Source organism: Osmerus mordax, chromosome 18 (genome assembly GCF_038355195.1).
Source record: "Osmerus mordax isolate fOsmMor3 chromosome 18, fOsmMor3.pri, whole genome shotgun sequence".
Lineage (NCBI taxonomy): Eukaryota > Metazoa > Chordata > Actinopteri > Osmeriformes > Osmeridae > Osmerus > Osmerus mordax.
In genome coordinates this window covers 10035960-10062310 of record NC_090067.1, presented here as the reverse complement: position 1 = coordinate 10062310, position 26351 = coordinate 10035960, and the positions used below count along the sequence as shown (strand labels likewise).

Genomic DNA, 26351 nt, shown 5'->3' with positions numbered 1-26351 from the left:
AGCCAACTGGGAGGATGGCAACATTTGAGAGAATTGTGTAAAAACACCTCATTAGTCTCTTTGAACAGAGAAAAATAGGATCATTTACTAAAATAAATAGGATAGGAAAATGTTGATCAATGCAAAATGACCCAAACATGTCATTTGCAGGGTATTTTTGTGTAGCCTACAATCAATCGCTGGTCTAACAAAAGGTTGATGTTTAAAAGCTCTGTCTGCTGTATTCTATTCATAGCCAATATCTTACTTTGCAGTGTCCATAAACACACCTTTTGGTAACAATATTTACAACAAATGTGCAAGAACAATAAAGAACTCCCTTAGTCTTGAGCAATATATTCACGAATCTCAGGTGACTCTTCCTTAATCATGCAGAGAAGACAGCTGCATAACCATGATTTACTTGGAATCTTAGAACAAAGAAAGAACCTCCTATCAACACAGAAATATGGTAGCAATTCAATCGTTTGGAGCCAGGGGGAGAGGGGGAAAAAAGGAGACAAAAAAAAATAATAATATGTGCTTTCTAACCCCCCCCTCCTCTGAATCCAGGCCCTACCTCAGTCCCCCTAATCCAAAGACAGCTCCTTTGTTGTAGTTTTTTGGCCGCTCGGATTTGACTACCACAACATGTTGCTTCATAGATTACTCATCCACTGCAGACACCTCTAAACACCCTCATTGCAACATCCGCCTTCATCTTGTACCTCACCATACTCATCTCTCTTTCTTGTGCTCCCTCATTGACTCATTTTAACGCTGACTCATACCAATACTCAACCCAACTTCTCACTCAAACACACACACACACACACACACACACTTCTCCATCTCATTTGTAGAGCAACTGGAGCCTGCTGGTGTGACAGTTGTTGCGGCTGATCTTCCCATCGGGCTGGTAGAGGTTGGAGGAATTGGAAAAGGAGGGAGGGAGCGAGTGGTTGTCGGAGGCAGGGAGGGGGTAGCCTGGTGGGGGCACCAGGGATTTGGGGTCGCTCTGGAGAATGGGCAGAGGGGTCGAGCTGTGGTTCTGGTTGGTGGTGGACGGTCGTCTTCTGGAGCGGAGGGCTTGTCTCTCAGACAGCTGGTTTCTGAGCTCCGACACCCTTTCTTCTTTCTGTAAACACAGGTCAAACACAGTTACAGAGTAGAGATCAGGTAGGTTAGGAGGCTATCTCTTGCAGTTCCGAGATTTGCCAGTAGAAAGTAGAGTAGCAGGAATAATAGCAGATTCATTAAACTTTTTCCTTTGAGTGAGTTTGCCCTGGATTAAATGGTATTTAGAATCAATTTGGCCCAATGACCTCAACTGAGTCCAGTTGTCCATCTCTTCTAAGCAGTAACAGAAGCACATATCTAAAGACTACCTCCTGGATGATCTTCTGCAGCTCCTTGTTCTCTCTCTCCAGCTGCCTGGACTTCTCCTCGTCGTTGTTGTTGGTGGACGAGCCCGTCTTCATGGTCTCCTGGGTGTCAGACTGCCACTCGCCCCGCGTGATCAGCCTCCGCATCTTCAGCACAGACAACACAGAGAGAGAGGACACACAGAGAGAAATAAAGACAAATAAATAGAGTGTGAGAGAGAGAGGACAAAGAGAGAGAAATAACGACAAATAGAGTGAGAGAGAGGAGAAAGAGAGAGAAATAAAGACAAATAAATAGAGTGAGAGAGAGAGAGAGGGAAGACAAAGAGAGAGAAATAAAGACAAATAAATAGAGTGTGAGAGAGAGAGAAAGCAGAGAAAAAGAAAGAAAAAAGAGAGAAAGACAGGCACTTGCTCAGGCAGACGGGCCAGATAACAGGGAGGTCTATATCTCTGCTGACGCAGCAGCGCGGCCAAGACAGCCATCTAACAGACTGAAGTTATTACATATAAAATCATTGAGCTACTTAGATCCCAGATGAAAGTCTTTTCATTTCATCTGACGTTTACATGGGAGCTTAACAGGGCAGGATGAGTGGGGAAGCGGCCATCTTGTGTTACCTTGGGGACAAAGAGCACCACCAGGGTGATGTAGACAGAGAAGACGATGGCCAGCGAGGCAAAGGCAAAGGAGGCGTCCTGCTGCGACGACAGGATCATGGTGACTGGAGCCGTGATCATACACAACACCTAGAACAGAGACAGAGATAGAGAGGAGGCCAGGAGAAGGGAGGGAGGACAAGGGAAGGGAGGGAGGCATGGAGAAAGAAGTGGTGCAGGATAAATAGCAAGAAAAGCAGCATGAGAAATACCGTGAGGGAGAAAATGTAAGTTTGAAAGAGGAAGAAGGGAGAGACAAAGGGTTAGGGCGTAGAGAGAGAAGAAATGAAAGAGGGAGGATGAAAAACGAGAGAGCGAACAGAGGCAGGACGGCTTGTTTGAAATCGATACATATTGACCAACAGTCAGTCATCTCTCTCCAAAACCAGCAAAATCTCATCCAGGCTCGCAAATGGAAAAGAACGTCCGGACATCAACAGAGGCCGTATTTTCTCTGCCGGGTCATTACTTACATAGACAGGTCACAGCTGAGAGGACAATCTCATGACGCAAACACAATCCAAGACAATCCGCGAAAAACGTTCCATATCATTACACCTGCCATCATTTCCGCAAGCGGGCTATTTTGGGGGGAAATGATTAGCCCCAGAATGTTAATTGCTCCCTTGTGATTAATCTTTAATTAATCGTGCCTATTTGTTTTTGCTCCAGAATGAGCAGGTGGACAGTGTTCTTCCCATTCTTGTCGTTTATTTCATAAATAGAGTGAGGGCATGTGCAGCTGTGTGTGTGTGGAGGGGGGGGGTGTGTAGGATCAGTCTAATTTGTTTTACAGAGAGGGCGATTTGCTGGGCCACGTTTCATCAAAAGCAGATGAAGGGAAAGGAAGAGAGGAGTGAGTGCACAGGCAGTTTAGTTATTTTTTTAATTTTTCTTTTTTTTTTTTTTTCGCAGACCCAATTTGCAATTCTCTCACTGAGCATAATCTTAAATTGGGTTCAATGCATAATGGATAATCCTTGGAGAGGAATTTAACAAAACAACGACGAAGACGAGAAAGAGGAAATCCGCCATATTGGGGACGCTGTTGATTAAACATGGTGTCAGAGCTCAGAGCTAAAACGGCAAGGCGACTGAAGATTGGTATTACAAACCAATATGAAACACCACATTTAAGTAGGGCAAATTGGCATACCGACCGGGCTACTTTTGCAATTTGCCTAGTGAAAATCGGATGCATTCAAACTGTCTCTTTCTTTTGTTAGGCATTAAGCATTTTATTCACTTCTTTATCTTGAACACCTCCGGACAGAAGGGGCTAACCAATTACGGAAGTGTAGGGATGGGAGTTCTTTGAAGATCACACTGGGTCCAAGACTGAAGAATCCTCAAGAGATGCTGGCAGAAACAGTCTCCCCTCTGGTATGTGTACTAGAGTGTGCATGTGTATGTGTGTGCGCATTTGTGTGTGTATGTGAATGAGTAAGTGTGTGTGTGTGTGTGTGTGTGGGGGGGGGGGGGGGCGTGAGGGGAAAAACCTTGACGTGTGACTTCATTCCCCCTGATGAGAGGAAAGCCCTCCCAGTTTCCTCTCATATGACTTCCTATTTGGACCATGTTCAGCCTCCTTCACCCTAGTGTAGTCATTTAGGACAGATAACCCATGCTGAAAGCCCCACTAGCTAGTTCCCTCCTCATTAAGGGTGAAAAATATGTCTAGAGGTGAGCTATACCACTGAGAACTAGAGTGCCTCCTGGCCAGAGCACGAAATCAAGGGAGAAGGGCTGAGAGGAGGACGGGACACATGCCTGAAGAGGGGAAGCGCTACAGAGAGATTGCTAGTGAAAGACACAGTCCTCAGACTAACACACAGCATAGAGAAAGGCAAATGACTGGCGAGCACATTAGCACAGCAGCCAGAGATGCACTGAAAGGGCAAACAGAGAAACAATCTTTGAGGGCGGACACGTGAGCACGCGCCACCTTCTCTACACCAGCCGCACTCACACACGTATGCACAGCGGGAAGGCGGACTCACGGCTACGTTGTAGATGGCCATCCCCACAGCTCGGTGGTCGTTGATCTTCTCGGTGGATATGGACTTGGTTTCATAAGCCAGGAAGATCCCCAGGAGGAGCAATAAGCCCTTGTAGCCATACACAACCCCTGGAAAGGAGAGAGAGGGAGATTCATTTTAGAGGCGTTTTGGTCATGCCAGGGAAGATCTACTGTTTTCAGAGGAGAGATAAATAGATCAGTGAAGACCATTCTTCTCTTTACCCAGCCAAGTGTTCATCTTCTCTGAGCTGCAATGCTCCAGCAGAGGCTGGATCAGAACATCCAAGTCCCCTTTAGGGGCCTCCCGGGTGAACTTCTGCTCACATGGGAAGACAGAAGAAGACAGAAACAGAGAGTGAGAGAGAAAGAGTAAGAGAGACAGAATACCAAGGCAATACCTCATCTCACATAACTCACGGTACCTAACAACAATATGCTGCGCTACAAATTTTTCCAAGTCTTATTTTATGTATTCATTGATTCGAATAACTTGTATTTGCTTGCAGTGCAAACAGAGACTACAGCAGGGTGAATAAGGGGCCAGGCTATGGAGGGGCGTACTGTAGTGTTCTGTATTATACTGTACCTCCACTGTGATGTGCAACGGGTCCACAATCTGCCAGATCATCAGCGACAGCACGTCAATGCCTAGCAACACCCCCACAGTGGCATACAGCTTCCATGGCTCCAGGTGCTGCTGATACACAGGAGGATCGGTCACATCCGACTGTCCAAATCCCCCCCTCCCCGACCCCCCCCCCCCCCCACACACACACACACACACAGTTCTGATGTTTGAGGGAGGGATTTATAGCGCCATAAATAGACTGGCCTGCTCTTGACGAGAAAACAATGATCCATCGCTAAAAGGCCAATTCAATCGGCCCGTAGCGTTTGGCCATGAACAGAGAAAAGACGGAGAGCCAAAATCAAACCGTGAGCAGAGCTCCGTGACGCGATCAATAGGAAAAAAATAAAACCTTAAAATGTCATACTTCTTACAACAAAGAAAACTTGTGAGGCACAGAACTGAAAAGTGGGTATTGATTTTGGTGCATTATCCTTTTTTGTGCTTTCTTTTAGTTCTAGCTAGAGGCAGTGGTAAGAAGGTGTTCCTCATCAGTTGCAATGTAGATAAGTGTTCATTCCTGGATGGATTCATCCACTCTGCATTCCAGTGCTCTGTAAATAAAGGTATTATAACCAGCTAATGTATAGGACATCAGGACAGCAGAAAATACATTTTACACATATTATCTGCCTCAAACAGACCACATTTGTCCCACACATTTCCACAGCATCTTATCCCATTACAAAGTACATGATTCCTTGCATTTCAAAGCTTCTTATGAGTATTATCTCACAACGCCCAAAAAGCTACAACTCGTTGTTGGAGAGGTATCACACAAGCAGAGGAAATCAAAGCACAAAACGAACATCGACGGCAGCTTCAAAACACGGCTGCGCCAAGCGGAACATTTCCATTTGAATGGTGCAGCGTCCTATCGAGATGTACCAGGGGAAGGCAGGGCCTCAAGCTGGATCAGGGGTTAGAGGCTGGGGGCTGGAGCTAGAACAAGGGCCGGGGCAGGGGCTGAATCCGAGTTGGGGTCTGGGTCTAGATCTGGGGCTGCTCTGGCTACAGCAGTCTCAGCTCTGGAATTAAGTGATTCAAAATGAACTCAATCAGTTCTGACACGGCTCTCGATAATATAATCCCCCCAGATAGGCTCTCCTGCTAGGGATATTCATACATATTCAGTAATGGGCTTTATCTCCCAGCCTGGAGTATTCCTTCACTCTCGCCTCGCAGCTGGAGAACCCTCTTTAAGATGTGATGTTTGACACGTCCCTCTAAATGGCAGTAGAATATATTAGCAAGAGGGGTGGAAGGCGTTGTGGAAGACTCTGATTGGGGGAGGTATAAAGATATGGGGCCAATTGGGGAGGGAGGGGGGGGGTCTGAGAATCAGTGGTTCGGGGGACTGGACTAATGGAAGTTCTAGAACATTCAAGGGCAGGCATGAGGTTAGCAGTCTCTCTAAGGGCTAGCTACAGATCTAAGAGAAATGGGGGGAGGGAGTGAGAGGAAGAGAGAGCAAGAGAGAGAGGGCGAAGCAGAGAGTGAGAGAGATTTTGATAAAGAGAAGAAGTGATGGAGAGAAATGGAGAGGAGCAAAGAGAGGGAGAAGCAGTGATAGATAGACAGATAGAAAAGTTAAGAGGGGGGGAGCGAGAGAAAGAGTGAGGGAGAGATAGGGAGAGAGAAAGAAAGGGGTAAGGAAATAAAATGAATACGTGTGAAATGATCATTGGGGAATACATCATTTTCTGGGCACGTAGGGTGCCCTTGGCTGAGATGGTGATAAAACTGAGCCTAACCCCGGAGCCAGCAACTCAGTTAATTGTTCTCTCCTGAAGGGCCTCTCGCTCCGTTACCTCCCAGACACACTCTTTCCAATTTACCTTCCTCTTGTCCTTCTTCTCATCCTTCTTGGTGAAGACGGTGTGGACCCACCAGATCTTGGTGAACATGCTTCCGTAGGCCAGACTGAAGCCTAAGCCTAACAACCACAGGCGAAACTGCAAGCAAATAAATTAAATGTCTTATAATTGTGCAGCTTTAATCCATCAAATGCTTATTAACATCAGAAAGCCTTGCTCTGCCTTTTTAGAGAGGCACTTTGCTTTGCCATGACCTTGACATGCCTAGAACACAGATTCAAGAATACCCCACAATGCATCAGTGGTGGGCTTTTCTTCCTGTACCTGGCAGACAACAGGGAACTGCTTCCTGTGGACATGCAGCCCATCGATGCCCAGGGGAAACACAGCTGCCAAGGCCATCATACACCCCACCGCAGTCATGTTGTTCAGATAGGGCTGTGAGTTCTGGATGTACCTGTCACACACACCCATATAGCACACACACACACACACACACACACACAAAAGGCTGTAACACCTTGGGACTAGAATATTATATACACACGTGCCCACACACATAAAGGCGTGTGTCTAGCTGTCAAATTCTCTATCTGCCTCTACACACACGCAGACACACAATGGTGCCTGCCTGTCACTCCATCAGTGAGGCATTCAGTATTCAGATGAGACTGTCACTGAGTTCAGGATATTAGCTATCCGTTCGGAATGCAAACGAAGTTTGGATTCCAACGTCAGGCATATAATCCGAATATGCTTGGAAAAGTCACACCAGATAATACACTGTGCCGTTTATATTAAGCTCTGTGAATATCACACAGATCAATTTTGATAGGCTCAGCAGATATTTAGAAAAAAAACACTTCCCAACCGTGCAACATTTTCTAAAAGTATAATTCTCGCCCCATTTTTTCTGGCTTATCTTGGACCTGTTAAAGCCAGCCGTATGCAAGTTTCAAAGTGGACAGCTTGTGTGTTTGCATACCTGACGTTGCTGTTGTAAATATTGAACGTGAGGCAGACAATGCCCAGTAGAATTCCCAGTCCAGCGAACACTGACACAGACACAAAGAGTTTCTGGGAGAGGAAACGGAACTCCTCGATGACCACAGTCTGATCTGCAGGGGGTCCCGGACCTGGAACCAGGTCGAGAAGGGGAAAGAAACAGTCAGGAGGACCACAAGACATGAAATCAAGAAATGAGGAAGGGTTGTAGGAAGAGAGACAGAGAGAGAACATCCCTGCTTCAGGGTCAAGAGAAATGTCAGAAAGGTCATTAGCTAATCGAGCGCACAGCGTAAAAAGCCTTCCAGTTGTGGCTACAGCCCCTGGCCTGGCCTGGCCAGTGTAAAGTTAGTGCCTAGCGCTGCTGAAGCGCATCAGCATGACCACATAATTTAAGGAAGTAAGTGTAGCCCTTCACTCCGTCAACAGGGTTCATTTAGCGTTCACAGACAAGACAAAGAGAGTACACAAACACTGGATTAAAGTCGACATGGGACCAAAGCCAGCAGAAATGAGCCTTGTGTAGTAGGATGGAGTGGGGGGAGAGGGAGGGAGGATAGGAGGGAAAGCAAAATATGGGGGGTGAGGGAGGAAAAAGATGAAGAAGAAAATGACAAGACAGAGAGAGACAAGAAAAAGGAGAAGGGATTGGTTGTAAAATGGTGATGGGGAGAGTGGGAAAGACAAATACACATTACTAAGAGGAGGGGAACAAGTTCAAGAGAATCAAGTAACAAGATAAGAAGAGAGAGAGAGGGAGAGAAAAAGAGAGCAAAACAGACAGGATAAAATCAGTGTGAAAGCTGAGGATAGCAGCGACCCATTTCTGTTCGAGGTAGATAGATTCTCATAAGTGAATGTTGCGACCCAGTCCTTTTCTCCTTGTATCTGTGTCAGCATCTAGCACAGCGGGAGGGAGACATCTCTCTCTCCAGCAGTCACAAGAGCCCTGGCCAGGCTGCCCAGCCCTGGCTGGTCATGTCCCAGCCATGCCTAGCAACACCCTGTATCATCCCAGCCCTGCCCTACCTAGTCTCACACTGACCTACCTAGTCCCAGCCCTGCCCTACCTAGCCCCACTCTGACCGACCTAGTCCCAGCCCTGCCCTACCTAGCCCCACTCTGACCGACCTAGTCCCAGCCCTGCCCTACCTAGCCCCACTCTGACCGACCTAGTCCCAGCCCTGCCCTACCTAGCCCCACTCTGACCGACCTAGTCCCAGCCCTGCCCTACCTAGCCCCACTCTGACCGACCTAGTCCCACTCTGACCTAACTAGTCCCACTCTGCCCTACCTACACCCAACCCTGACCTACCTAGTGCCCAGCCCTGCCCTATAGTCATAGCCCTGATGCAGCTTTCTGATACCACATTGAGCTTTCAGGTAATAATAATTAAGTATTCATTTAGCAGCCATTTTAATCCAAAACAATATACTGGGGAGGATTTGACCTGCTCTAACCACTAAGCTATACCCATCCCCCTAGTGGGTACCATTTATACAAGCATGGTTGCAAGACACCACTTGCATCTTCTTTATGGAATTGTCATTAAGTATCCATGCAACAGCAATGAACACTGATGTGATGTGGATATAATAATACACATTATAAATATAATAATGCACATGTTTACAATGGTGCTAGTTTAGTAGGATGGGGGGGGGGGGGTTAGTGTGCAGCTAACCCACTTTTGAGAAGTTCCCAGATCAGATCAGAAGCTGCTTCAGATAAGGCAAGGCCTCGGGCTGAGCTGGGTAAGATCTCAGCACACAAGCCTGCCATGTTTGACAGAGATGTTAATATGAGCATGTTGCCATGGAGTTCTGAGGTCATAATAGTAACAGGGAGGGCTAGGGGGGGGTTCTATTTCCACAGAAGCCCGTTGCCATGGAGTTTCAGAGTCTACTCTACACTGTTTGTATGGAGTTGAGTCTGTTTGCGCTTGATATGGAGAAGCTGATATATTATACAGTAACTGCTTCACAGTTTGATGTAGCTGGTGTGCTTGAGAAGCTCAGTTCAAAAGCTTGCCCATTCTAGTGACTCTCTACAGACTTGACTGTACTATAGTCAGACTAAATCGCAAGGGAGCCTAGCTGCCTCTCTATCCCACAAGGATTTGTGTGCACGTCTGAGACTGTGTGCCGAGTTTGAATGTACCCCTAAATACACTGTGCGTGTGTGTATGAATGTGTGTGTGTTGTGTGTGTGTGTGTATTTGCGCTGCGTTCTGTCCTTTGGGGCGCCGTGCTCTCCCTGTAATACCTCTTCCTGCCCTTGATGGTAGAATCGGGACAGTGTGTTACCATGGCGACCGGGTTCCATAATGGTTGCCACGGCGATATGAGAGGAAAGCAGCGATGCAGTGGTTGTCAGGGTGACCAATCGAACGAGGGAGGAAAGGAGAGAGTGTGAAAAAATGCTGGCAAATAAAATAGTCAGTGAGAGCATGAGAGGGATACGGTGCTGGAAAGAGAGACAAAATGAGTTCTATAGAGCGAGGAAGAGACGGAGAGACCAGAGGGAGAAAAAGAGATCAGAGAGAATAATACAGAGACAGATACGAGAATAGAAAGGAGGGGGCAGGGTGTTGCTGCGCTTTAAAAGAGCAAGGCAGAGGCCAGTCATTTTTAATTTGCCACCCTGATTCTATTGGCTTGTTTCTCAGCCCCTCTGCCATGATAGTGATTCTGAGAGGGGCTCACTGGCCGACCCACAGAGAGAGAGAGAGAGAGAGAGAGAGAGAGAGAGTGAGGGAGAGAGAGGAGTGAGGGAGAGAGAGAGAGACAGAGAGAGAGAGAGGGAGAGAGACAGCGAGAGGAGTGGGGGAGAGAGAGAGAGAGAGAGAGAGAGAGAGAGAGAGAGAGAGAGAGAGAGAGAGAGAGAGAGAGAGAGAGAGAGAGAGAGAGAGAAAGAGAGAGAGAGGGAGAGCGAGAGAGACAGAGAGAGGAGTGGGGGAGAGAGAGACACGAAAGGAAGAGATAGTGATAGAGAGAAAGAGGGATATAAAGAGGGAAGGAGAGATCGAGATAGAGACACACATTTCCGCAAAGGTTGAGCAAACTCAAGCTTTGCGCCGGTTCAACACGTGGCTACCAATCTGGAACAAAGTCACCATCTCCTTCAAGAGGCCCTATTCTGTCACGTCACTGCCGACAAAGTTATTTTTAGAGCGGTTCCCAGACTGGCGAGAGGCGAGAGGCTGGTTGCGGGTGCCACGGGGTGGGCAGTGGCATGAGGAAGATGCTGGCCTCTGGTGACCGTTCTCGAAGAAAGAAGGACACCTCGCCTCGCCGGGACACTAATGTCACGGAGATAACAAGGGTCCTTGCTTTCTCCGATGACCTGTCTGCACACACAGATGGCACCACCCCCAGGGCTGACGGGCCCAACGCAGGTGGCATGACCCAGCATCTTAACGTCAGCAACACGAAAGGTTATCTGCCTATGAATGTCCCCTATGAACACACACACTCTGGGGGACAAAACCCAGCCAGGGGAGTCTAGATTGCGGGAAGGTAACCTTGATATAACTCTGGTGCGAAAAACAACACAAAGCTTGACTCCCAGACAGTTTTGCAATGGCCTGGGAAGCGTTTCTGGCATGGAACCCAAATATCGCTGCTCTCCTAGACATTTTTGTTCTGCCACAATGGGTCCGACGTGACGTCAAACACTAACCGACTGAAGGACAAAAGGGGACACCTGGGAAATTACAGCTTAGCTCTTGAGTCATCATCTCTGAGATGAAGGCAAACATTTGAGAACAGACAGGCAACTCATTGCTGGTGCACTGAGGGGGTGGGGGCAAGCGGCGAGGGGCTATAAGGGCTTTTTGATCCTGGCAAAGGGCTGGGGATGCTGAAAGGCAGATGCCACATGACTAGAGAACATGTCTCACATGGATTTATGTACCTCTTTAAATACCTTTATGTATTGATGTACACACAACAGTTTCTGCATAGGAAGCTGGATTAGCTGGCACCAAGCACATGATGACCTTCAAAGACCAGACACCAGCCTGCCTGACAGTGAGATGGCCTTACAGACCAAAGCCTTGGAAACAAACATAGATTGCAGCCTCCTTATTAAGACAATCCAATCCCCTTTGTTTCAAATTGCTGCCAAGGAACTAATCTGTTCAGCGACATTCATTTAGTTATAATCACCAATTAATTAAAAAGGTAAATAATAATAAGAAAGTGCTGAGAGGAACAAAAGATTAATTACATCTGGTTTACTGGAAGCATTCAGTATTTTTAATATTCCAATTCCACGCTAGCCTCCATAGTACAATGCACATAAACTGTTTTCGAACCATTAAGCACTTTTCTATCTGCGTTTGCCCGGAGCCCAGGAAGACATAACTGACAGGGCTGTACACCAGGCTCCCATACTGATTAGGCAAGACCATTTTACTCTTCAACATCCAAGGTCACAGAACCGACTCCACTTAAATTGCTGCCCAGATTGCTCTGCTTTGTTTTGTTTTGACTGTCAGCAGGCATTTTCCATTCATTTTCTTCCTGTCAACGCCTTGAACTGGTCATCATGTTTAATTAGTTAATGAAATGAATTTTCCCGCTGTTGCTCTGTAGCACATGGTTCCATCACTGTGCCCGCTCAATTTATGCTGTGTATTAAAGCCAGTGGCAGTTTTCATGGCCCGATCATTTTGCTTTCTGTTGAGCAGTGCAAAGCTAAGTGGAGCGTCGCTATCCTCACTGACGACATGCTAAATAAAAGCTGACTGATTGATTGATGAACATTTCTTAGCCAACTGTACAAGAGGGGGAGGAAGAAGGAAGGAGCGATGAAGAGGAGGGCTTAAAGTAAATGACAAAGGCAGGATAAACGGAAGACAGGGAATGGGAAGAAGAGGTGGAGGGATAAGAGATGGGGGGAGATGGGAAAAGAGAGGGAGTGCAATGGACAGTGATGAAGAGGAAAATAAAGGAGGGATGAGAAAGATAAATGTGGCTCACCTATCCACTTGTCATTCCCATACCAGGACAGATTGCCTTTAGTGCTGTCGTAGTATCCAATCTTCTTATAGCTCCCTCCTATGTAGGAAGAGAGGATGGGGGGGGGGGGGACAGCGTCACCACATCATAAATAAAAACAAATGCACACACACACACACACATATGCACGTACATACATGCACACAAACAGATACACAGAAACAGCTACTTCCCGAGACCAGGAATCAGGATTTTGACTGATTTACATACAGTAACAGTAGGTACAATCATCAGACAAACTGTGTTTCCCAAAACCAAGATCCTTTATTGAGAATACTGTTTCATAATTCCATAAATCTTTTTAAACTGGAAAAAATTACTTGAGCTTTGAATATCCGCCGGTATTTGACATCCCCAGGTCTCAGAAGGCCATCTACTGTATAATAACAGTAATATTTCTGCAATGCCACTGGGAAGGGACAGGCCGGGGCCAAACCAAGCTCAGGGGACCCCAAACACCCAAAACAACCAGAAATGAGCTCAAGTGAAAAACCATTATAATTATCAGCTGTTCGTTAGTTGTAATTACTGCGCTCAACTTCCAGCGTCCCTGGGGAACAGTCGCTCTGAAAACGGCAACACGGAGAGGCGGAGAAGGGCGGGGGCGAATCAGAGCCCTTCTCGGAGAACTCAAACATTCTCTAAACGCCGCAACTCACACAACCTGCCAGGGGGGGGAAGAGGGGATGGGGGGGGGGGGGGGGGGGGTAGGAAAGCCTGTCTGTCAAACATCACATTTTAGTGGAGAGAGAAGCTTGATGTAACATCTGATGTGCCACTTAGTCTACACATTGTTGTTCTTGTTACCAAAGCACCTAAAACGGTCCAGGGCAAACGCCACTACGATTCATCATCAATCCTCAAAGGGATTGTAAATCAAAACTCGACCTGCTTTTTCTGGACTGCTGGGCCAGCACTTTGAAAGGAAATTTGGAAAACAAGCTTCATTTTCAGCAGCCCCCCCCCCACACACACACCCTCTCCCCCACAAAAAAAGGCGCTTTTAACAGTGTCACACAGCGCCGCACTGTCAGGGAGACACAAAGCACAGACAGATTGAACACAGGAACACAGGCGCTGTGATCAAAACTCAGGCTGTGAAACGCTGCCTTGCAGGCAGGAGCCAACGCTAGCAGAGATAAGACGATTGCCATCGCCTTCTGACAGAAGAGGCTGGCATGGCCACCATGGCAACAGAAATTAGTCCTGTCTGAATGACACAGACCACATCCTCGTCGTGTATATGACGGGCACAGCCGAGAACCAGGGTAGTCATTACTGATGCAGGACAGAGCCAATCCTGCCTTGGCGTTAGAACAAGTCTGTACAACGGTGACATCCTGTTAGTTCTCTGCCTTGGGGTCCTGGAGATACAAAGTTTTATTTTTTTTGTGGCTCTTAGTACTTATTATGTTCCCCTCAACTATTGTACAGAACATAGGCTGGCATGCATGTGAAAACAAGAAGAGAAAACAGATTGATTGCAACTTACTGAGACAAGTAGGACGCTGAAACATCCTGAACTGAGAGAGCGAGGCAGAATGAGGTGAGAGATTGGGGATGACTGTGCCAGACAGTCTTTTCCAAAGAAGGCATGACACCCTTTCAAAAACTGTCCTTGCTGCATTAGTTTTTCATATTTTTCTTTTTTTGACATGGCAGCAGTTTTCTTTTTTTTTTTTTTTTCCAAGAAACAGAATGGCAGTGAGGATTGGCTTGGGTTCATTGAAATGACGTAAAAACTGCTGCATTTCATAAAAGTTAATTTGGCAGCAACATAAAAGTCTCTTTTTATGAAACCCTCCAACTTCCAATGAAATATTCAAGAACCTATATTAACTTTTTATGCACATGTTCAAATTATTCTGTAATTTTAGTTGGAGAGTACAACTGCACCAGGGGAAAACAGTGAGACCTCATTGTGAAGGCCCTAAGTACAGTCTGACTTCAACAAAACCCCAGTGTAAACCTTTCACCTTGCAAAAGCCACTCTTTAAACTTTTATAAACAAACGTATCTACAGGAGTCATATGTCACCCAAGCGTATGATTTGTATTGTAACCATAAAGGCACTACAAGACCTTGTACAGACCAGTCTGTCGGCCATTTGTCATGACTGACACACTGGACACATTATGATACGGAGTAACCAAGAGAATGTGAGGATAGTGATTATAATCCAGTGTTTCCGAGTTGTAGGTTTACCTTGTAGCTGCTCAATAAGAGTCCAGGCCATTCTAGAACCCTGAGCATCAAACACCACATGACCCTGGAAGAAAGCAGAGTTCATCACTAATACATGTCTACCACCTTACTGTGTTAGAGCCTCTTCCTCAAGCTCAAATCATACACCATTCTTCTCTCACCATTCCCCTCTCAATCCCTCCTCCTGTCTCTCTCTCTTTCTCCTCTCTGCTACAATGGCGATGCACTTACAGATACTCCCTCGAAGGAGCTGGTGTTGAGTGCACGGTAAATCTCGGCAGTGATGTCTCGGTTGTTGTAGTTGAAGTCTTCCAATCTGCGGCCCTTTGCCTTGAGGGGCCCCACCGTCTTGTTGAGGGCCAGAGCCAGGGCCCACACAGCGTCATAAGCCAGAGGAGCCTCCTGGAAGCCTCCTGTCTCCTCCGGGTTCTTTCCCCCGAGCTTAGACATCAGCTGACCCAGAAATTCCTGAGAGGTCTTGGGAAGCAAAATGAAATAAAGTATAAGTAAATGTGTGTGTGTGTGTGTGTGAGAGAGAGAGAGTGTGTTGTGCATGCATGTGAGTTAGAACATTTACACATCAAAAAAGAAGAAACCTAAATCTCACAACCGTGGCACACACACACACACACAGAGCATCAGAACATACACACACACACACACACACAGAGCATCAGAACACACACACACACAGAGAGCATCAGAACACACACACACACACACAGAGCATCAGAACACACACACACACGCCGGAGAGACCACCGGAGACACTCGACTTTCACATCCTGCTGTCCTTTCTCCCAGAGCAACCTGAAGAAGTAAGCATCTACATCAGCTGGCGCCCGGGGGGCCAAGCCCAAGTGCTCAGCCCATGTCCCAGCCATTACACGTCAGCGGGGACTAAGTGTGGGAGCAAAAGAATCCTCAACATCCAAATGAGCTTGTTCATAAAAGGAGTAAATTGGAGGAAGAAATTAGCTTTCTTCCCCTCGCTATTTCAGCATAATTACATGAACCTCTTGATGCCTTCGAGAGGTCACCCAGCATCTGTCTAATGGTTGACCGGCTTCTACTCTGGTATGTGAAACCTTCCCTGAGCTCGTCCTAGAGAGAATGCATTATGCAGAGCAGGTAGAACTGTTTCCACTCCCTTGTCAAGTCCTCTGTCAACCCGGTCTGAAGTGATGACAATTAACACCTCCCTTTCAGACAGTCTCAGACGCCGTTGTCTTTGAGAAACCCTCTCCATTAAGGATGAGCTATAAAAAAAATATATTAAAAAAAAACACTGCTCCGCTCATCTTTTATTACAGCGGGCATATGGAAGCTGATTTGCCACCATTTCTAACAGCGCTCTGCTGATGAAAATGCCGTCTCTGTCACCTCTGCGTGCCACACAGGTGCATTTGGGGCGGGAGGAGAAAGGGGGGTGGGGGGGGTGGGAATGGATGTGAGCGATTCTCGTCTTGTTAAAAGCAGTAAACAGCTCTGTCAGAAACGTCCAATCCTTTCAAGAGCCTCACATCAAAGAGAGGAGTGAACATAATGACGGCATTGAGCCAATTTGTGGGGACTATTGTACTGTAAATTGCTCGGTCCAGAATGACATTTTTGGCAAGTGGGGTATAAGTAAAGGTGCCAAATGAAGGCTGGAATGGGGGTTGGAAGATGGGTGGTGCGTGAGTAGGTGAAGGGATTGATATATTTCTGTGCAAAGTCAGAACACAGGCTGTGGGGGTTAGAGGGTGGCAGGTGGCGTGAGGGCGATGGAATGAGGTTCCATCTGGGCAAGTGGGGTTGTTCTATGGGCACGGCGGCCCCTGGGCCAGGGCAGGGAGCGGAGGTGGGTCGTAGGGCTGGGTAGAAGAGAAGAGGATGTGGGCGACGTGGGGGAGGGAGGCTGTTATGTATGCATGAAGGTCCCTGGTGCCTTGCAGAACATCTGGACCCTATCCAGGCCTGTTCCCGCTGGGGAACAGGATGTCAAACTGGTGCTCCCAGCTGTACATGCCATGCTCCCTCTGGGCAGCGAGCAGCTGGATCTGTCACCGCCGCCGCGCCACCGGCCCCGGGAGAAACAGGAAGCGACGGTGCACGCCGCGCGTGTCACCAAACCGGGCCTATGATCAATAAAAGACGAGGCTCTGCATTTTAATGGTCCCCTCTTCAGTCACCTGCACTTCAGTGTGACGTGCCCTGAACGTCAACAACTTCAAGTCTCCACTGGGTTTTATCAGAGCTCTGAAGCCAAACTCGGTGGTACTTCATGCCTGGACAGTGACACGACAGCTCACGGCACATGAGCAGAATCAAAAATATCTGCTATGATGTGAAACTTCAAACTGTAAGCTAATAAGACACTTGAGTTAGCTTGAACATCATCCTCAGGCTCTAACATTCGGGGCAGGAGTCTGTATTAGAAAAGGTCATTACACCAGGGATGACTAGCTTGAGGGAAAACGACACGGTCATTTAATAACCTAAAATAGGTACCTCATATCACAATAAAAGCAGTGATAAATATTTATGTGCAAATCATACCGTAAGTGCTTAAATTACTCATACATACTGCAGTAAATATAATACGATTGCCACAATAAAACTCTCCCACCCCCTATAGCTGCTGCTGACTAGGCATTGACTTGAATGCAGCCACAATAGAAACCGTTTTGTCAATGCTAGTCAGGCAAGCAAGTGCTGAAATGGAGGAAAGGGTGACTGAAGGACTTACTAAGTTGGAGGCCCCTCGTACAGTCTCTGGGTTGAGCATGACTATCTCCGTGGTAACGTGGCCCTCCACAGCCTCTGTCATCTGCTCAATGGTGCAGTTAATGGAGGGGTCCTTGATCTTAAACCAGTTGTCCGCATACCAGCCAATCAGGAACCAGACATACTTCTTCCCAAACAGCTTCTCCTTGTACACCTATCCCATGGTACAGAGGAAGGGAGGATAGGGGGGAGAATAGGGCATGTGTGAGGTGTGGAAGAGAGAGATAACAAAAAGCTGAGTGTAAAGACAGATTGGGCACACTGGACAAAGAGTTCAAACTGGAAAAAATGGCACAGTCCTAAAGTACGCACTGACAACCATCTGCAGAGTCTGTATTTATTGTATTTTTTTACTGAAAACTAAATTAGAAAAAAGAAATCACCTCGCAGAACACTTTTCTGGCTTCCGTCTCATAGAAGAGGCCAACTATGATTCTGGCATCCTGGCGCTAGGGATTTGGAAGAAAAAAAAAGACAAAGAGTTGCTCAGGAGACGGAAAGCAAATCTAGCGAGCTAATGGCCCTGGAGTCTACGTAGGTGTCGAGGAGCAGTCCTGGGCCCGCCGTCGCTACGCACATCTTCCAACTTCCTCTCTCCGCTGGGCTGCATTCTCACAGTTACAACGGCTCCTCCTGTGAAGGCCAATTAATCTTGCACACCAAAACTAGGCCGGCACACTAGGCACGGTTATGCTCATGCAGGCGCCAGCCAGGAAGAAAGCCAAGCTCACATTGGAGAAGATGGGAGGGAGGGAACAGGGGAGGGAACAGAGAAGGGGAGGGGAGGGGGAGGAGTGGGGCTGGTAAAGGGCGGAGGTAGGGGTTCAGAGTAAGCGGTATGCCCCAATTGACTGGATTCTTTTGTACACAAAAGTCTAGATTTACATTAAAGGCCCGGCCTGTGTTTTGGCAGTGGTACGGCTGGTGATTATGCGTGGCAGGCCAGGTCTAGGCCACTGCTTCTCTGCTGTAATGGTGTGTGTGAGCTCTCTCTGGGGTGTGTTCTCCAGACTGGCCCTGATTGATCTCCCGTGTTCAATCACCTGGCAGTTGCCATGGCAGCCAGTGGGATAAATGGAGGGGGGGGGGGGGTGGAAGAAAGGTGGAGGGAGGAGGGGAGACGGAGGAGGAGGAGTGAAGGCACCTTGAGGTTCTTGACAGCCACAGCGGGGTCGGTGAGGAAGCTCTGGCGAACGCTGATCTCGATGCCTGCCTCCTTCACCCTCTGCTCCAGATCATCCAGAGTCTGTCACACACACACACACACCGACAGACAGAGAGGAGGAGAGGGGGAGAGAGATAATTACAATGGAGTGACAGGAAGAGGTGATGGGAGTGAGGCAGGAGGTAGAGAGAGAAAGAACGAGAGAGAGAGAGGAAGAAAGATAGTAAGAGATAGGATGGCTGGAAATCACAATATGGAATTATTTATTTCATATCTCAGTGATTTAGCATCCGCTTTTATCCAAAGGGACATACAAATAGTGTATATAGAAAGCACAACAGAAAATCAATGAAACAGATGATATAGGTGTTAAAAGGAAGAGGAGGTTAGCAGAGGAAACAGTGATTTCAAGAAACAGAAATGATGTTGACATGAAGAGCATCGGGTGGAGGACACAAAAAAGGTAGAGGTCACAGAATGAAGGAGAGAACCAACAGACAGCAGGTGCCAGCAAGACAGACACCGAGGGAACGAAAGAGATGTTAGGATGGATAAGTACAGATAAGGGAGGGAATGGAAATGAAAAATATGAAACCATTTTACCTGCTATTGCTTTCTTTGCCGTGTCCGCCAGCATTCCCCACGATGGGGAATGTGACAATTTAAACAAACCACAGTAATCTGGGTTGTAACAGCCTATGGCATACATGCAAGATGGGTCACTCACTGAGGTGAAGACCTCTGTGGTCTGCTGGATGGTGGCGATCTTGGTCCACTTCCACTTCTGGAAGAGCTGCACGCGGGTGGGGTTATGCAGAGTGGCGGAGGGGTGGGTACGGAAGAAGGTGGGGAAGCGCTGTCGGTTGGAGAGAGCGGGAGAGCTGGAGCCGTAGGACAACTGGGAGAGGAGATTAGCAGAGTTTAGAAAGGGCCCCATGTCGTTTGGTTCAATCCATTTCAGCTAAATCGCGCTAACTGAAATGTGCTCGACTGCCATTTAAACCATCCTCATTGATCAGCTGCAGTGTTTGAAGGTGTTATTATATAGTGAACAATGACAGGGCCCATGTACAGAAATATGGGTCAAAAGCACTCAGTAAGAATTGGCCAAAAAAAGCTTTTTATGATTCAAAAATAGCACTGGACATGAAAAATGAAGGAATAGAATGTCTAGATTTTTTTTCACTGTGAGAGTGCACTTTACCAGCTGGGACAAAAGTATAGAATGACACTAATGCAGTGATAGCACTACCAGGTAGCTGTTCTAGTTCACATCTGGACAGAAAATGAAAAGGTACGCAAATTCAGTCATCCGCTTTGTTAATTCACCACATGACACGTTAAATGCAGTTTCTAGGGCATACATTTGACCCAAATATAAATGACAGTATAAAAACGTAGGTGAATTATCCTCCCCAAATGAGATGACATTTATATAATAAAAGTTAGACTGCCAAAAATAGTTTCCTTTTTCTTTTCTTTTTTACTGGTCTAATCTCTTACTGCTTGGCATTCCAAGCATGTAGTTCAGGAGGGTTGGATGGCACCCGTTCAGCTTGACGCTGTCCTGCCAAGTGGATCAGAGGTGTGTGCTGCCTTGTCATTGCCTTGGCATTCAGGTGTAGCCAACATCTCCCTGGGGGCGGAGACTTACTCCCACAAGACACCAGGGCCAGCCGGCTATCTGACAACACTGCTCCCTGCCTACCTCTCCCGACGTGGATCGAACATCAAATAAAAAACACAATTTAACTATAAGGCAGTGAGATTATTCTGTACGGCACCCAACCATAACATAATGGGTATCGGAAAAAGTGTTTAATGCTGTGAGTAGAACCACGAACGAACACAAAGACAGACACACACTATCACACACTTACACAGCCACACCAACCCCAACACACACACACATAAAGACACACAAACACACTAATAGACACACACACACACACAGAGAGAGCCACATACCACTATGAGGTTCCACATGCGCGCAGCCTCAGCCACCAGGGTGGATACAGAGCTGCAGCCAGGCATCAGGACAATCTTAATGGGCTCCGTGTAGAGCAGGTCATACAGTAGTTTGGTAGCCTCTCCTGGATCACACTGAGGATCAGAGGAGACAGAGAGGAAGAAAGGAAGGAGAAGGGGAGGGCAGGGTAGAGTAGAGTTGCAGACAAAATAGGTGAGAGGGGGGAGCAAGAGATTGATTGAAAGAAAAGTGGATAGAGAGAAAATAGGGAGAAAGATAGGAATGGAAAGAGGGTGTGAGTAGAGGATGAGATGGTGAAAAAAGAAGGAACACAGGGGGTAAGCAAAAGATTGGAGGTAGAGGGGAGGACGTACACTGATTACATACACCGCAGAGCAGAAATGCATTAAAAAAACATACAAGTGCTATTTGTATGGTAAACGGCACAGGGGCAGAGTAAGGGAGTCAGCCATTCATTTCACACTAGTTTGCACACAACAACACATAAACAAGAAGCCGGGAGAGAAAGCCAGGTGAGACACGTTTCAAGGACAGGGTGACTAGCACCTGTCCTCTCAGTGGCTTTAGCAGAGAGGGAAACAACATTTATTTGGGTGAATGCGGAGAAACCGTTATCTAATAATATTTAAGGCCCATTGTATTTGATCCTCCCCTAACAAATTGTATTTTTCACTTTCATTCCTAAACTTGCAGCAAATGAAAAATCCATATTTAATTTAAATGCTAACGGTATGGGGTAGAGAGATCACTGATCATTCGGTTCAGAGACTGAAGCGCAGTAGGAATCCCTGAACATTAAGGGCTATATGAGAGAGAGATATGGGGAGAACTGCATGGCGTTTAGGAGTTCTTCACTGGATTTATCAGTAGCCTATATAAAATCAATTATATTTCACAGACCAACTTGAACTGGCCACGCCAATTATTTGTGTTACACTGATTATACGTTATGACTGATTTCGTTTGATTTGAGCAATTACAGTCTACAAATCGAGTTAGCATTGGCAGGTCGCTCGATTTCGCTTCCATGGATCTGAGTATATAGGCTTCCATTGCTCACTTTAGGCCTAAACTAAATTAGGCCTAAGTGAGGGAACTCGTCGTTGGTAATCGACTTCTGTAAATTTAGATTGTAAATTATTTGGACTTGGTTACGTCGATTGCCTGTGAACAACACCACGGTGACGAGAAGGGCGAGTCCTTTAAATAAATTAGCTATTCCACATTATGCGGGGTCGTTTAAGCAGCCTAGGCAACCACAACGTTCACCAGAGAACCCAGAACTTCAGGTGCAGGAGGCACTTTGAGTTTGCCTGAATTGCGTGTTTGTGCCTGCGCTGCATGCCCAGACTTCCCGTAGGGGTTTTCCCCCTCCCTGTGAAGCGCTGTTCCGGCTGGCTCCCCCTAGTTCACTCTGGGGAATCCGTGCGATAGGCAAGAGCCTTCCGTTACGTGAACTCTGCAGTCTGCAGATGGGGCTGACTTCGCCAAATCGACCAAACTAAATACAAACAAGGCATCAGATACAACTACAGTTTAAAATAGATTCTATGTGAAATCTCACATGACACCTCAGTCAGAATGCACACCTAGCAGGCTAGCAGCCTAGACATTTGTTTTGTCTTAGGACTCAGGTTTTTATAAAACATGTCTGCCCTGCTGCTGCAAACATCAGCCTATGGCACCAACAGATAGAACGTGGTCAGAAAATGTCCTTCAATAATGTTGATTTCAACATATTTTGTGGTAGGAAGCCAACCGTGTCTCCAGAAACCTGAAGGTTAGCCTATCACTCTATTTCACAGAAAGGCAGCGCACCATATTTCTTTACATTAGCATTTTTAGATCTAATCCACCAGTCTTAGCGGGACAATACACAAAGAGTGGTAGGCCTATGTAAGACATAGGCCTAGGCCTACCACTCCTTGTGCATTGTGAATTGTGTCCCACTTATTCCTAAATCAAATAAACTTTTGTGTAAACAAAACTGACAGTAATCCAGAGCCATATGCGTGGCAAGTGACTCATGGATCTAACCCGACGCTCTGGGGAAATCAATTCCGCATTCAAATGTTGTGCCCCATCCGCTGAAGCCTACTGGAAATGGCATCTTCAACTTTAATGAACGGGCTTGGACAGATATTTAATTAGCTTTTCTGAAGGTCTATGGAAATGTTTAGGGAATAACTTGATCCTCATGCAGAATATTTTCAGGTTGGTTTGCCTTCTGATGACACCGGCGTTTTCGCAGCATGGTAGGTCTAGCTGGCAATGGTGGTGACTTGCAATCAGCAGGAGATCCATCAGAGCGTATTTACTCTGGTCCACAGGGGTCGAACTCCTCATCGTGTAGCTGACCGACCAAAGCGCCCGCATAGCCTTCAGGCTACTGGGGTTGTAAAAGTATCTATATGGATGACTACTCCAACTAGCAGCACTTATACCATTTAGCAAACTACAATTCATACAATGTTCTCACACTGACAGGCTTGCACCATATTGCCGTCCATCTGTTCCGTTGCAATGGTAGCCTATAATAAGTGCATGATCTTCTTCTGTTATTGGAGCAAAATCTAAAGTTCTCTGTTTGTTTGAACTCCAGTTGTCTTGGTTACTGTTGTCATGCCAACCTCTACCCCCCACACACACTCCAGCCTTTTGAAGTAGGGTTCCAATGCAGAGCGGTTTTAACCAATCAGAGCAATGCTCTTAGCAACACCAACCAGTCACAGTGCATTTAACTGTTTACGTTCTGTGAGTGCGCTGTGTTGACGTCCTGTGTAAGTAAGAAGGAACGCAGAATGAGGAACGCAGGTAGAGTAAGAGGTGGAGTGGGAGGCAAAGAGAAAGAGGGGGGGAAGGTTGAGGAATGTGATAAGGTAGAGGAGAACGGGAGTGGAAGCGATTGGAAATCGAAGAGCAGAGGAGTTTATGAGGTGACCAGACAGCACTTGGCATTAAGGAGGAGTGTGGTGACGTTCCACTAGAATGTGAACATGAGAATGATGCCTGTTCCATGGATATTTTCCATGGAACAGGCATCAAAGGAAGGCTTTCCCTATCATAACGTTCGTCATGAATAATGAATGATCCCTCAAATCACGTGAGACAAGAATTTGTGTGTAAGCAGATGTTAAAACACGCCCCTTGCACAGTGCATGGGCAAGTCTGTGATAGTTCATCGTGCACTTACATTTAGTCATTTAGCAGACGCTCTTGTGCAGCCTCTACTCACCATGCTATCATAGTGTATGAGCTGTACTCACCATGCTATCATAGTGTATGAGCTGTACTCAACATGCTATCATAGTGTATGAGCTGTACTCAACATGCTATCATAGTGTGTGAGCTGTACTCAACATGCTATCATAGTGTATGAGCTGTACTCACCATGCTATCATAGTGTATGAGCTGTACTCACCATGCTATCATAGTGTATGAGTTCCAACTCGTAGTCTGGCAGTATATCAGTTCTCTTGTTCACCAAGTCGAGCGCCATCTGAGCGGAAGGAAGACATGCCTGTCCCCCGGGCCATCCTCCGCTCATGGGGAACAGGGCACCAATGTAGAGTTTCTTCTTGCCTAGAGCCGGGCAGGACCAAGAGAGTAGTAAAGTCAACGAGGCGAAGATCAGAGTACATCTCTTGACGGAGCGTCCACCCCCAGGTAGACTTGGACTGGAAACCGCCATGGTGGAAGAGAGGACTCAAAAAAATTATAAAAATAATAATAAATAAATAAAAACTTCACACACTTTGATGTGTGAAGCAGGTGATCTTGTAGTTTCTATTTGCTCTGATATTAGTCATTTATTGAACTGGCAATGGCAGTTTTTGTAAAGACAATTTTTATAGTTTCAGTGGGCTTAATTTGTAGCCTCTTTCTACACTGTTGTCATCTTTTTTTACTGAAGGGTAACATGTATTACGCTATGACCTAATGAAAAATACATAAAGATTAAGGTCATAAAGGATAAAAACAAAGTTTTCAACACATGTTGTCGCGACTATGAGACTATCCGCAGGAAATTAGACAATAGAATTAGTGCAATAAGTTTGCCTATGTTATTTGCTGGTAAAACAAACAGCGCTAGACAAAAGCGTTTAACACAATCAATAAGCAGGCGAAAAGACCAAAATAAACGAACGGAAACAGATAAGGTCAATTAACCATAAATGCAGATTTGAGTCAGTTAATTGGATTTGCCCGCTCGATTTTTTAAACCATTCCAAACCGCTGCAGTGTGTTAAATTGGATAGTTTCGAAGAAGTAAGAATCAGATAATTCTGCTGTCCAGGGTCCTGGAGTCAAAACGTCACGTTATAATCCCCCGGCAAGCGAAATTATTGTTTTCTATAAAACAATTTTAAAGGAAAGGAAAGAACATATTTTCTCTGCCGCCTAGTTTTTTAGGTGATTAAGAGAAAAATAAGAATTGCCTATACATGCGACATAGCCGACTGCACCTTTGTGCTGGTTCTAAATATCCGTCCTTTGCTACATCCAAAATCTACATACTCACGGATCACTTAGGCGATGTTACTATAAAGTAGCCTAATTAAAACGCACGTTACATGTTGCGTTGGATCACCGCAATAAATAAACATGCCACAGTTGTCTATCTGCCTACTACTCTTAATAATCAGCCTCGATGTCAAGACGCATTGGAACGACAGAATTTAAAAACACAGGTAAGGACAATATAGTCGTTTTGATGTTGCTGTAATCCGTTTACCCTTCCGCAAAAAAGCAACAAAGAAACGGCGGGAGCAATGTTAAGCGAACAGGTCTAAGCAGTGCATTTTCGTTGACTGCAGCAGAGAGTGTGTGAGAGAAATTGAGTGTGCCAGGTTTACAGAGGGGGGGGGGGGGGGGGGGGGGAGAGAGAGAGAGAGAAGGAGGGAGAGAGAGATAGAAAGAGAGGGAGGGTGACAGAGGGGGAGAGAGAGGGGAGGGGAGGGAGGTTTCGCTATATCCCTCTCCGTTTCACAAACCACTTTGAATTTGCAATCCCTTAACACAGCCTCTCTCATTTATCTCTCCTCCCTCCTTTCTATTCAGCCAACTACACAGCCTGTTCCTCCCAACCTCGAACAGGGAGCAGTTCTTCGGCTCCCCTTCTCTCTTGTTGAGCCCTACCTCAATTTCAATCTCCACCCTTATCTGACTGAATGTGGCATTTTAATTATAAATGTTAAGTAATTATCAAAGTAGACTTCTCTGTGACCTCTATTTCTCATCACCTATTCTCTCTCCACACTTATTCTGTCTCCAATAACCACAGAATATTTCAATCAAAGCTCCCATTTCCTTTCTGGCTTATTCTGTAGCCGTCTTGCCACATGTTGATCAATAAAAACATTTCATTTAGCGAGACACATTTACTAAATCAGATTGAGATACAAAATGAATCATCTTTTGCCTTCCACCCACACACTCGTACATGAACACAATTTCATCATTGTTGTCTCTGCAACCATCTTCAAGGCGCTCTCATACCAATTTGTGTGTGTGTGTCTGTGTGTGCTAAGGGTGAGTCTGTCGGTGTCTTTAATAATGTATCAGCACACTGATGGGCTGACACTGATCCCTTTCTCCTCTTTCCTCTTTCTTCCTTCCTTCGTCCTTCCTCTTCATTTCTTTCTCTCTCTCCCTTTTCTCATTTCCAGGAGTTGTTACATCGTATTTTCCTTTACAGCATAA

At 46.3% G+C, this 26351-nt stretch overlaps 1 protein-coding gene across 1 annotated transcript; it reads right to left on the bottom strand.

Annotated features, from left to right (window-relative positions):
- Window positions 1–832: 832 nt before the first annotated feature.
- On the bottom strand, window positions 833–24210 carry gabbr1b (gamma-aminobutyric acid (GABA) B receptor, 1b). The gene is made up of 18 exons (XM_067255630.1): window positions 24070–24210; window positions 20627–20761; window positions 19386–19556; window positions 18638–18739; window positions 17877–17942; window positions 17456–17647; window positions 14956–15201; window positions 14725–14788; window positions 12481–12558; window positions 7475–7625; window positions 6814–6946; window positions 6511–6627; window positions 4631–4738; window positions 4267–4360; window positions 4025–4152; window positions 1986–2114; window positions 1368–1511; window positions 833–1117 (listed from the first exon to the last, which is right to left on the bottom strand). Exons 1-18 carry the CDS (start codon window positions 24193–24195, stop codon window positions 833–835), a joined length of 2469 nt encoding a protein of 822 aa, XP_067111731.1. The 5' UTR covers window positions 24196–24210.
- Between the last annotated feature and the right edge of the window lie 2141 nt (window positions 24211–26351).